General features: G+C 36.1%; 4 protein-coding genes across 4 annotated transcripts; 2 read left to right on the forward strand and 2 right to left on the reverse strand.

Annotated features, from left to right (window-relative positions):
• Positions 1 to 826: 826 nt before the first annotated feature.
• Positions 827 to 1,540, reverse strand: LOC147934760 (uncharacterized). Its single transcript, XM_087472779.1, has 2 exons — positions 995 to 1,540; positions 827 to 937 (listed from the first exon to the last, which is right to left on the reverse strand). Exons 1-2 carry the CDS (start codon positions 1,538 to 1,540, stop codon positions 827 to 829), a joined length of 657 nt encoding a protein of 218 aa, XP_087328905.1.
• Positions 1,541 to 2,642: 1,102 nt separating this feature from the next.
• Positions 2,643 to 3,575, reverse strand: LOC104728547 (glutathione S-transferase T3-like). The gene has a single exon (XM_010447507.1). The coding sequence runs from the start codon at positions 3,573 to 3,575 to the stop codon at positions 2,643 to 2,645; it is 933 nt and encodes a 310-aa protein (XP_010445809.1).
• Positions 3,576 to 4,738: 1,163 nt separating this feature from the next.
• LOC104724856 (uncharacterized) lies at positions 4,739 to 7,874 on the forward strand. Its single transcript, XM_010443413.3, has one exon. It carries the CDS (start codon positions 5,185 to 5,187, stop codon positions 7,687 to 7,689), a length of 2,505 nt encoding a protein of 834 aa, XP_010441715.1. The 5' UTR covers positions 4,739 to 5,184; the 3' UTR covers positions 7,690 to 7,874.
• A 2,599-nt stretch (positions 7,875 to 10,473) lies between these two features.
• On the forward strand, positions 10,474 to 13,317 carry LOC104724857 (uncharacterized). The gene has a single exon (XM_010443414.3). The coding sequence runs from the start codon at positions 10,647 to 10,649 to the stop codon at positions 13,143 to 13,145; it is 2,499 nt and encodes an 832-aa protein (XP_010441716.3). The 5' UTR covers positions 10,474 to 10,646; the 3' UTR covers positions 13,146 to 13,317.
• The last annotated feature ends 158 nt before the right edge of the window (positions 13,318 to 13,475 follow it).

Genomic DNA, 13,475 nt, shown 5'->3' on the forward strand with positions numbered 1-13,475 from the left:
GATTTGATTGAATGTATAACAAGTATGTTTTGCCCAAAAAACAAAAAAAATCTCTGGCTGGGCACAAAATAACACAAATTCTCTGAAATAAAAATCCTTATATCTATGGTAAAGACCATTTCATCAAATTGTATAATAGGATAAGATCTACCTATTACCCCTTCATCCCATTTATTTTCAAAGAACCAGTGGGAGCTTTGAATAATAAATAAAGTAACAGCTTAACCTTTTTAAACGAGGTAAATAGTAGCTGGCAAAAAGGAAAGTTTCAAAAGGTATGTGGTTCATATATTAAGGATCTTATATACTGTTTGATTTTTTTATGAATTAATTGTGTATTTTTTTGAAAATAAGAAATCATGATCTCTTAGTTAAATCTTTTTTCTCTAATGGTAGGTTTTAATTTCGGGTCTCTTATTTTTGAAAATATTGTTTTTTGAAATTTAAAAAATTTTAAATAGAATAGAAGAAGTATAAATGTTTAAACATTTAAGATTTTATAAAAATAGGAAAATATTGCATTTAATTAATTTTTAAATATACAAAACATAATAAAAACATTAATACATATTACAATAGAAGTGCAATTCATAAATGGATAAAATGATTAATTGTAATACTGATTTGCTCCAAATTTTTCCTAAATATTCTCAACCAAATCATCTTGCAAGCGTTTATGTTTTTCTCGATCACGAACATCCATTTGAATGTTCAGCATAGTAGCGACACATGAAGGTCTGGTTGTTGGAAGCGTGAAGTCAACTTCTGAAGCTCTATTTGACTCTAATTGTGCGAATTCAAATGGGTCAAACTGAGTGTACCCATCTCATTTGTCCTCTACTATCATATTGTACAGTATGATACACGCTCTCATTATTTTCCCAATTTTTACCTTATCCCAAATAAGAGCCGGGTTTTTGACTATGGCAAATCGAGCCTGCAAAACTCCAAAAGCACGCTCTACATCTTTATGCACAGCTTCTTGTTGTCTCACAAATAAAGAGGCTTTTGGAGTTTGTGGAAGTGGAATAGATTGGATAAAAGTAGCCAATTTTGGATAAATACCATCCGTTAGATAGTAAGCCAATTTATACTCATGTCCGTTGACACTGTATTTAATTTTAGGAGCTCGACAGTGCAAAATATCATCAAAAACTTGAGATCGCTCAAGAATATTGATATCGTTTAATGTACCTGGTGGTCCAAAGAAAGCATGCCAGATCCAGAGATCTTGTGAAGCTACCGCCTCTAAAACGATTGTGGGCTTGCCAGATCTGTGGGTGTATTGACATTTCCATGTGGTGGGACAATTCTTCCACTCCCAATGCATACAATCGATGCTTCTTATCATGCCGGGAAATCCATGAAACTCAACAATGTCGAGTAGTCGTTGAAGATTTGTTGGTGTGGGTCTTCTCAAATACTTATCTCCAAATAAATTTATGACTGATTCAACAAAATTTTCCAAGCATGACAGCGCGGTGGTTTCAGAAAGTCGGAGGTATTCGTCAACCGCATCAGCTGCAGAACCATATGCCATCATACAAATTGTTGCTGTACACTTTTGCAATGTAGACAGACCCAACCTTCCGGTAGCATCTCTTCTTTGTTGAAAGAATGGAACTTCATTTTGCGATTTTATCCACAATACGAATGAATAATGGCTTGTTCATTTTAAAACGGCGTTGGAAAATGATGGGAGGGTATGTTGCATCCTCACTGAAATAATCGTTCCACAAGTGGGCATGACCAACTTCTTGATTTCTTTCAATGTAAACTCGCCTTTTCCTTGGTTTAGGTGGTTGTTGATGTTGAACCGGTGGAGTGAGAAGATTTTTCCATACTTGATTGGTGATTGGATCGCATGTTTGATTAAAACATTCATCAATTATGTCATCAACATCATTTTGGGAAGAAGAAGCCATTTTTTGAGAGTTTGGAAATAAAAAAAAGGTGTTTTGGTGTTTAAAATTTAGAGGAGTTGTGTTTTTTTGGGAAACCTTGATCCGTTTGAGGTGAACATTTTGTGTGCTAGCTTTGGACATTATATAGAAAAATTTTGTGGTATAGAAAAACTTTAAATTTGTGGAACACAAACATTGGAAACAATATGTGGTCTAAAATGATAAGAAAACATGTGTGGTAGAAGTACAAAAATACAAAAATACTTGTAAAAATATGTGGTCAAAGTACAACATTATACAAAAGTGAAATGTACTTCTACAATTATGTGGTAGAAGTACAATGCTACAATAGTGAGATGAATCCATTTGCTTCTAGCTTTTTTTGGTGTCACAGGTCATTTTTTGCTTATTGCTTCTAGCTTCTTTTGGTGTCACGGGTATGAGATTTGCTTCTTGTTCGACCTGCATGACAATGAGAAACCACTAGCCGATTATAAACTGAAACCATCTAATAAAGCATCCAAGCATGAAACAAAAACACAAACAAACTGAAACAAGAACAAAGTTAACACCAGTCGATTACAAAATCATAGTTAACATCAGTCGATTACACAAACTTAAACAGATTAGTAAGAACCCGATTACAAAAAACACAAGAAACCAACCAAATAAGTCATCTGAATATATAAAACACTAAAAACACAAACATAGTTAATAAAACACTACATTCTTTAGCATTCAACCTGATGACATCATGTCATCAATTAGCTTGTCCTTGAGAGCTTTTTCGGATTCAGTTAGAGAATCCTTTTTAGCAATCAGATTTTCAAGGATCACATGATTGATATGCTCCTTCTTCATAGCGAACTCCTTCTCTTTCAAAGCGAAATCCTTCTGCTTCATCTCATACATCCTCTCAACACGCTCCAACTGAAACTCAAAGAAAGCTTTTCCATCTTCCTCTACAGCCGGTTTAGTGTTAGAGCTTTTTTTGGACTTCCCCTTTGCAGCTTTAACACCAGGAGGATGGGGCATTGGTTCATCGACATCAATCACCGGGTGTGCATCCTGTTCAGACCCATCAACACACACCCTTCCCCTCTTCACTCCATTCCCTTTAGTAGATGTGGATGCACACCATTTTTGATCGTATCTTAAGTCTCGCCAAGCATGCTCCAAGGTAAACCTTTGTCCATGATCATTGAGGTATATTTGGTGTGCTAACTTCATCACATCATCTTCATTCTGTCCACTAGACTTTTCTCTTGTCGCAGTCTCGTAACAACCAATGAACTTGCACACCAAGTCGTTTATACTCCCCCACCTCTGCTTACAATGACTCGCCTCCCTCTTTGGCCGACCTGCAGCATTCAGACAGAATGCAAAGTAATCCGCAATCCTTCCCCAAAAGGCACCACGTCTTTGCTCATTCGAAGTAACCGGATCCTTGCTCGTGTTGAGCCAAGTAGAGACAAGCATGATATCATCTGTTGGTAACCATGCATGCCTTGACTTGCGGTTTTCTTGAGGGGATGAAGGTTCAGATGGAGCTTCAGAACATGGACTCTCAGAAGGAGTGTATTCGAGGTTTTTGGTATCTAGTTGACTTTGTAACAGATTGAAAAAGCCAGAGGAGGGACGATATGGATTCATATAGTCGTCTGAATCCATATCCTACTTTGTTTGTTTGTGTTAAAGGAGAATGAAACGATTGCTAAAGGGTGAAGGAGTTGTGTTTTGTTCTTTTACTATGAAGAGGAAGTCTTTCAATTTTTAAGGTTTAGGTTTAATTTACTTTTACAACTAGTTGGTTTAAATTTTGAAATTAAGTATTTACCTAAACTACAACAACCACACACTAAACATCTTCACAACCAACAAACACAAAGCTTCAAACAATAACATCAATGACTGACTCAACTAATACCTACACTAACAAGTACTAAACGTATTTATCACAACCAACAAACAAAAACTTTAACATCAATGACTGACTCGACTCATACCTAAACTAACACCAAATAAATGAAGAAAGAAGAGGATGATAATTACCTTCCTCATGGCCGAACAAGTAGCACACTCCATACTCATCAGTCCATCAATCCATATTTGTCCATTTAACCTAAAAAAAGAGAGACATAGATCATAATCAAGCCCAATTTCGAAGTATAATTAATCATTCATGGCCAAATAAATTCGAATTTGTCAAGCATACCCAAGGATATTACTACAAGCTAAATCGAATAAGAAGAATGTACTCTTAAATTATACAATCATGTGTCAAGAACACAAACAGACCCACATCCGTTTAAAGCATCACTTATCAATCAAAGGCATCACTTTAAATTGGAAGAATACACACAGACCCGAATCTTTTCTGCTTCATCATAATCAAACATTAAGAAGACAACTTCTACTAAAAATGTGGATCATATCGGAACACATGAACACCAAGAACCCTAATTTTCTGACAAACATCAAATAACCCTAAATTGCGATCCAAAATCAAAGAACCCTAATCATAAAACACTAATCGGGATTACAGTCTATTGTATTGAGAAACTTACTCTCTGATTCCAATTGACTCAATCTCTTCTGATTGAGTGGACTCCAAATTCAAATCGCCTGTAATACAATCTCGGAGACGATTCAATCTATCGCGATAAGACACGGCCGAGTCATTCATTCGCCTCCGTTACGCATATCCTCCAACCGCAATCTCCTCTTCCTCCAGACCCTTCGATTCCAAATTCAAACCTTTGTTGTTTCGGGTCTTCGATCGCGAGAGAAAAAGAGAGACAAAAGAAATGAAATTGTCTCACAAATAATTTCTTTTTTCCCCTTTTCTTTTATTTTGTTTTGCCAACAGAATGTTGACACGTTTCGTCTCTTAGATCAAAATTGGATATACTATATAAGAGACACCCTTACAATTTTTTTTCTTCTTCTGATTAATTTTTTTCCAACAAAACACTAAGATGTCTTCTATGAACCCCCGTTGTTGAAGGTCTAATAAGTTAGCAACAGATAAGAAAATAAGATAATTTAAAAGAATCATATAAAACTAAAAACTAAAAAGAAAGACTAGAGAGCTAAACATGTTACCACAAGGTCTCCAAGAAGCCTTCAATGGCTGTCCACCCAGAATAACTCAAACCTTCACACACACACACACAAATAAAAGTAAAAACAAAAGCCAAAAGCAAATAACGTTAAACAGAAAAAGAAAGGATCTCATAGACCATCAGTTCTTGTCTGTTCCAGCAAATCAGTTTTGAGGATGGTGAACGCATTCCCAAAGCTTATCAAGGACATCTGGGACGTATGGAGTATTAGAAGTACCTTAATATTCAGTCTCAGCCTTCAAACGTTTCTCGTTTTCTTTGCACCCCACAGAAAACGCTCGTCCAAAACGGTTTTACTCTCTCTCATCTGGTCAGCTTACCTTCTTGCTGATTGGTCAGCCAATTTCGCCGTGGGACAAATCTCAGATAGTCAAGGAGATGATCCTGAACCCGGGGAACCCAAAAAGAACGGCGAATTGCTAGCGTTCTGGGTTCCTTTCTTGCTCTTGCATCTAGGTGGTCCGGATACAATCACTGCCCTTGCCCTTGAAGATAATGAGTTATGGCTCAGGCATTTGTTGGGTCTCTTCTTTCAAGCAGTTGCAACCGTTTACGTGCTTTTGCAGTCCCTACCTAATGCTCTTTGGAAACCCATTTTGCTGGTGTTTTCGGCCGGAGTGATCAAGTATGTCGAGAGGACATTAGCTTTGTACCTGGCGAGTCTTGACAAGTTCAAGAATTCCATGATTCAGCGGCCTGATCCTGGGCCAAACTACGCGAAGCTCATGGAGGAATACGCGGCCAAGAAAGATATGAAGATGCCTACACAAATTATCAAGATTGAAGAGCCTGAGAAAGATCCAAAAGCTGATGCTGAGGTTAGGCCTAAGACCCTCACTCCACTCAATATTCTCCAGTATGCTTATAAGTACTTCAATTTCTTCAAAGGTCTTGTGGTTGATCTCATCTTTACATATCAAGAACTAGCTGAGAGCAAGAGATTCTTTAGCTCGCTGGAAGCAGATGAAGCTCTTAGAATCTTAGAGGTTGAGCTCAACTTTATGTATGAAGCTCTGTACACGAAAGCCGAGATCTTGCATAATTGGATAGGATTCATTTTCAGGTTCATTGCCCTGGGATGCCTTATAGCAGCTCTCTGCATCTTCCAAAACAAGAACAAGGACGAGTATGGTGGATTTGATGTTGGCCTTACTTACGCATTGCTGCTAGGAGGAATAGCTCTGGATTCCATTGCTCTTATTATGTTCTGTGCATCTGACTGGATGTTTGTCAGACTGAGGAAGATGAAGGACGAGGTGGACGATAAAGACACCAGGTTCGACGACATTCTGAATTGGATTCTTGACTGGATTCTCGGGGTCAGGGAGTTGAAGACGGAGAAGTACTATCAATGCTTCAAGAGTACTAAGAAAACAACGTCTCATGATGTGCCCAACAAGAGTACCGATGACGAACCGTTTCATGAAGTGCTCAACACGAGTTTCATATATCGCAGGTGGTCCGAGTATGTACATGCTTACAACCTGATCGAATATTGCTTAAGTTTGAAGCCGACGCGAATCCACCATACCAAGGGTTTAATACACAACGTCTTTGACAGAATCATTATTGGACCTGCCATCAAATTTATAAGAAGTGGCATTGCAACCATAGAAGAGACATGTTATCAAATTCTCAAGTGGACTGACAGAAACATAAGTCTTTGGTACAGGGATCACAAATGGGTAAATGAGGGTTACATTGGGATGTGCTTCTACTGCATATTTTACATTCCTCGTGTACTTGGAGGTTCGATAAAGAAATTTATGGACTTCTTTGACGTCCAAGCTCGCATTCAAAGTCAGCTAGATGAGGTAATCTACACATCCAGTGATCGTCTCACCCTGGATCTGTGGAAACACATATTCAGAGAGGTTAAAAGCAAATCCCGTCTCGCTGATGACGCTGAAAGCGCCGTGAGGGTATCTTCAGCTAGAGGTGACTGGACTCTGCGCGACATAAAGGGTGAAGACAAAGAAACGAAAAGAAAGCGTGAGAAACTTCTACGCTATGTGACAGAAATGGATTATGGTCAGAGCCTCCTTGTGTGGCATATTGCCACCGAGCTCTTATACCAAACAGACGAAACAAGAGAAGGCACTAATGTGAATCATAGCAACCGTGAGTTCAGTAAAATCCTTTCAGACTACATGATTTACCTCCTAATGATGCAACCCACTTTGATGTCAGCTGTTGTGGGTAATGGAAAGATAAGATTCAGAGACACTTGCGAAGAGGCTAAGAGGTTCTTTTATAGGAGGCATATCTTGGATAGATTCAGAAATATGGTCACCGATGCAAAGGGAGCAAGCTTGGCAATTTTATCAGTGGCGGCTCCAGCAAAAGCTGAGACCATGGACGTGAAAGGTGATAGAAGCAAGTCCGTCCTGTTTGATGGGGCCAAGCTGGCCAAAGAGCTTAATGGTTTAAGCAAGAACGAGGGGGACCAGGCAAATATGTGGAAAGTAGTGAGCCAAGTGTGGGTTGAGTTGCTTTGTTATGCAGCAACAAAGTGTGGCGCAATAGAACACGCAGCTCAGCTAAGCAAAGGAGGAGAACTCATCAGCTTTGTTTGGCTACTGATGGCTCATTTGGGACTAGGAGATCAATTCCAGATCAGCCAAGGAGATGCCAGAGCCAAGTTGATTATAGGCAAGTGATCAACAACGAATAAGCAACAAAAGTAACAGCAACATTAGTACTATCCCCCATTTGCTTTTATTGTCTGAAAACTGTTTACTGCTTTCATGTCATTGGCATCAATTCTCTGTTCTGCATTGCAACTCCTGTCTTTCTTCTGTCACTGACAGATTCATTTACGGGAGCTTGATTGATTCTTGTGTTACTCTACAACACCAAAAGACAACTCCCCAAAATCAAAATCGGTAAACTAATTATAAGTTGTTTGAATCCACCATTAGTGAAGCAATCGTGGACATCATCTAATCAGAGAAAAATTTCAGAATCTTAAAATTGTTGCAACCCTATTGAAGAGAACCAGAAACACACGAAATGATCATGAATCGTTTCCGCAAACCTTGCGAAACCTATCATCCTACATCTCTCTATCGTAATCTCTTCAATTCAACTGAAGCTTTTGTGAATGCCGCAGCAACGAATTTTTCAATTTTAGACCTAGATTTTGTTGTTTATTCTTATTGGGCTGTAAATTATCTTGAATTTGAATATATTTATCTTATATATATATATATATATATATATATATATATATATCTTAAAGTAGAGTAATTTGTAAATATTGCTTTTGTCAAACAAAATTAAATGGCCAGAAAACTAGAAAAGGTTTATAAACTTTTTTTTTATTTTTTTTGGTAGAGAAAAAGTTTATAAACTTTTTTTTATTTTTTTTGGTAGAGAAAAGGTTTATAAACTTTAATAATAATACAAGTCTTTTTTTTTTTTTTTTTTTTTTTTGTCAACAATAATAATACAAGTCATTTTATGCATAACAGTATAACACGATTCTTACCTTATTATAATACTAAATTATTTCACAACAATAAAAGTATGTTTTTAATCTTCACTAGGTATTAACAATATTTCTGAATATTTATTAAAACAATATTTTGTTCTTTTTTCTATTAACAATAACATAATCAAATAATAGATCTTAAGATTGTATTATTGTTAAATTGTATCAAACAAAATTATCAGAAAAAATTAGTAACTATGTATAAATATTACTCATTTCAAAGTTTAAAGAAATATAAATAGAAGATATATATATATATAGATATATACAATTATAAATATAGCTAACAAAAATAAAATATATAAAAATTTAACCAAAGACATTTTATTTTGAAAGATAAATAAATTAGTGTGAGAATCAAATTTATAATAATTATTGGATAGGAGTTACATTTGAGTTAAATATAGAATTACACATGACATTAAATGTGAATTAATTAGAAATAAATTTTTAATTTGTTTTGTTTTTTTCTATAAAAAGAATACCAAGTGGCCCAATGAAATTTTAAACTTACACTTGATTTAGTTTTTAGTTGATATAAACTCATACATAAAAATTCAAATTCATATTATTTTGTAAGTGATAAACTACATTAGTTTTCTTATAACATCATATGAACTTCAATCTAAATATTTTTTAAAATCCCAATAAAACTTCTCTCTTTTTGATTTTTTTTTCACTCATCAATTTAAATTCTAGTGCTAGATTTCATACTAATAGTTTCATCTTTTGAGGGTTTAATTAGATGGTATATTTTAAAAATTATATTCTTTTTCTATATTATATTCCATTTAAATTTGAATGCTATAAGAGAATAGAGAATTAGATATGGATCTTTTCAACCTCACGACCTTGTGGGGTGAAAATATAGTAGAACAATATTAAAAAATGATTACTTATAAGATGATAATCTAAAATATATAATGGAGATCGATTCTTTAAAACATCCAAAACAATGTAATATATATATATATATACATATATATCTGGCAAACTCCAAAAAAATAATTTAGAATTAAGCTTTTATAATGATATTTGAATTGATTTTTTAAACACATACAACAACAACAAACACAAAAAAAAAAAAAAAAAAATTGAGATATAGTTGAAAAGAATGAGAGAATGAGAGAATGAACATTTATAGGTATAGAAGTGATGTAAAATTATATTTAGAAAAATAAGAGTTATAATTCTAATTTATTATATGTTTTAATACAATTAAGTAGAGAAATATAGTTAGGAGTTAGAATTCTAATTTATTATATGAATCAATACAATTGAGTGGAGAAATAATGCATAATTTATATAATTTCATTCTTATATTAAAATGTGAGTTAAGTGTTCTGATTAAACTTTTTTTTTATTATTTCAAATAAATAATTTTCGTAATTGCATTTACAAGTGGATGAATAGGAAGAAAATATAACATTATAACTTTATGTATATGATTATTAATTATTATTTTTCGGTCAAGGGGTTAGTTGGGGTACTATACAATGACTCGATTTCAGAAAGACTAACCTGATACTGTCTTTAAATAATATAAGTTATAACCAAGCTCGCTATAACTTATAACTATGGTTTAGTGGGTCAATGTTTACTAAAATGTCTACAAATTTTATGAATAATATTATTGTATTGTTGTAACTTGTATGGATAAGGTCCATTATAATGTTTTAAAATATCTGATATCCAAAATAAATTCTAATACTTTATTCCTATATATTGTATATATATAATATTTTATATAATATATTAGTAACAAGAAAGCAATTCCAACTGTTCCGTATAATATGATTTTGTCTCTATTGTTTAATTGTTCTAAAACCTCTCTTTGTACACTAAATAGTAAATATTGTGCTTTAAAAAAAAGTTAAAAAAATAATCTATTATACATCATGAATAACTTTTTATATATTAATGTGAAGTAGACTATTATAATATTATGTATCAATAATATGAATAGTTTTTAAAAGATGCCAAGTCGTCGGTCTCTTCCGAGTGGGCTTCTGCTGAAAAAGAAAAGAGAAAGAACTACATCAATGGCTTCCCAAAAAACATTCCACAAACAAAAGAGAGAGAGGGAGAGAAAAAATAAGAGTTTTCTTCTTCAAAAGAGCAAAAATGGTGGAAGTGATACCAAAACACATCAAAGATGTGTGGGATAGATGGAACATAAGAGGAGTAATCATTCTAAGTCTTACCCTTCAAGCCATTCTCATTTGCTTTTCTCCTCTAAGGAAACGCACACCAAGAAGGCTCTTGATCTTGCTCGTTTGGTCCTCTTATCTCTTAGCAGATTGGTCTGCTAATTTCGCTGTTGGTCTCATCTCCAAGAATCAAGGTAAGGATCTCAAACCTGATGACCCTCCACAGGACAAAAAGCTCATGGCTTTATGGGCCCCATTCTTGCTCTTGCATCTTGGTGGACCAGACAAAATCACAGCTTTTGCGCTTGAAGATAACGCTCTCTGGTTCAGACATGTCTTTGGACTTGTCTTTCAGGCAATTGCTGGTGTCTATGTGGTTCTCATGTCTCTGCCCAATAGCCTTTGGGTGATTATAGTCTTAGTGTTCATTTCTGGGACTATTAAGTATATGGAGAGGACAGCCGCTTTGTACAGTGCCAGTTTAGACAAATTTAGGGACTCTATAATTGAAGCACCAGATCCAGGACCAAACTACGCGAAGCTCATGGAGGAGTACAAGGCCAAGAAAGAGGCAAGACTACCCATTACGATCATTCTGATTGATGAGCCTGACAAGGAACATAGGGCTAAGAAGTTAGAGCATCCATCATTAGCCTCGAAGAACAGAGAAGAGTTGACCCATCTTGAGATTGCTCAGTATGCTTACAAGTTCTTCAACACATTCAAGGGCCTTGTAGTCAACCTTATCTTCAGCTTAAGGGAGCGTGACGAGAGTCTAGAGGTATTTGAGAATTTAAAGAGTCCAGAAGAAGCTTTGAGGATCATTGAGATAGAGCTTGGTTTCCTCTATGATGCTCTGTTCACCAAGATCGCGGTTCTTCATAGCGTAAGTGGAACTGTCTCACGCATCGTTGCTTCTGGTACCCTTGCGGCTGCATTCATCATCTTTCATAAGAAACCTAAGAAAGACATACAATTTCATGGAGCTGATGTTGTGGTTACCTACACACTATTTGCAGTTGGCATAGCTTTGGATTTCATATCCATACTCTTGTTTCTGTTCTCCGACTGGACGTGTGCTGTACTTAGTAGCTTGAAGGATGATCCGGATGAGCCTGTAACATTGAAAGATAGATTTTTCGATTGGTTACTTAGTCTCAGACTGCTGCGTTGGAAGACACAAGAATGCCACAATAAAGGTTGGGTTAAGTGTAGCGGAGGTGATGATAAGTGTTCAACAGTACATAAGCATGACGTGCTCACAACGCGATTCTTCCTCCGGAGGTGGTGCGGAAGCATCAACGTATTTAACTTTATAGCTTACGCCACAAAAGCAGAGGTAAAGAGGATTCACGATGCAAGAGGTAGTTTCCGCCGCTACTCATGGAAGACCATATCTTTCCCATTTGAAAAACTTAGCTTCATCATCCAGAAAGTATTTGGATATATTGTCAAGGTGATCAATGGTGTGCATATGTGGATCAGCCACAAAGTCAATGAATTATCAAGAATTTATCCTTTGGCTCGTCATACCATTTACCCTCTCTATTTTGAGTTCCTCTCCCGCATCCCTCATTTCATCAAATATGTGTGGGATGTCCTCAATGAGTTTTTCGACATCTCGGATACGCTTGATACAGTCCACAAGACTTTGTTTGTACACGAAGAGCCGATGACAAAACAATTGTGGGAGTTCATATTTAATGAGCTGAAATACAAATCAAAGTATGGAGACAATCCTGAAAATGCCGAGAGGATATCTTTTGCTCGGGGAGAATGGACTTTAAGAGAGAACCTGCCAGTTAATGCAGACCGTGAAAAACTGGTACGTTATGTCACAAACTTTGATTATGATCAGAGTCTTTTGATGTGGCACATCGCAACCGAGCTCTGTTACCAACAACACGAAGAAGAGACTATCCCAGAGAGTTATGATGAAAAGTGCAAGCATTACAGTAACCGCGAGTTCAGCAAAATCATCTCAGACTACATGATGTATCTCCTGATCTTACAACCCAGTCTGATGTCCGAGGTAGCTGGAATTGGGAAGATAAGATTCAGAGACACATTGGCTGAAGCTGACAAGTTTTTCGAGAGGAGGCATATCGAGGACAAGAGAAGCGTGAAGATAGCCACCGAAAACATTCTGAACGTCAACAGTGAAACTGACTCAATGAGCGTGAAGGGGGATAGAAGCAAGTCTGTGTTGTTTGACGCGAGCAGGCTAGCCAAAGACCTTACGGAGATGGAGAAGACGCACAAAAAAGACAAATGGGAGATACTGAGCAAAGTGTGGGTGGAACTTCTCTGTTATGCAGCTTGTCACTGCGACGCTACGGCTCACGTGGAGCAACTAAGCAGAGGCGCTGAGCTCATAAACTTCGTGTGGCTTCTAATGGCTCACTTTGGACTAACAGATCAGTTCCAAATCAACACAGGAGATGCCAGGGCCAAACTCATTATAGGCAAGTGAGTGAGCAAAAACAACATTTCCCTTGTGCTTAAAATCCAATTCCGCATTTGTATTTCTTTCTACTTTTTTTCAGCTCAAAACAATGAACTCCTTCCTGCATAGAGATGATGACAGACGTTTTCTATGCTTTTGTGATTTGAATTATCCCAAAAATAGTTTTCATATTTCCCAACAAGGGTTACGAGATTTTATCATTCTTTCTAGCTGAGAAAGAAAGAAGAGTACCTCCTTAACCAATGGAGGTTCTGATCAAAACTGAAGAAAATTGTAGAAGTCGAATCAATCTCTAATTGATATTCCAATGAAGAAACCACAGCAGGGCAGGGCATG

This window comes from Camelina sativa, chromosome 11 (genome assembly GCF_030686135.1).
Source record: "Camelina sativa cultivar CO46 ecotype springtype chromosome 11, ASM3068613v1".
NCBI lineage: Eukaryota > Viridiplantae > Streptophyta > Magnoliopsida > Brassicales > Brassicaceae > Camelina > Camelina sativa.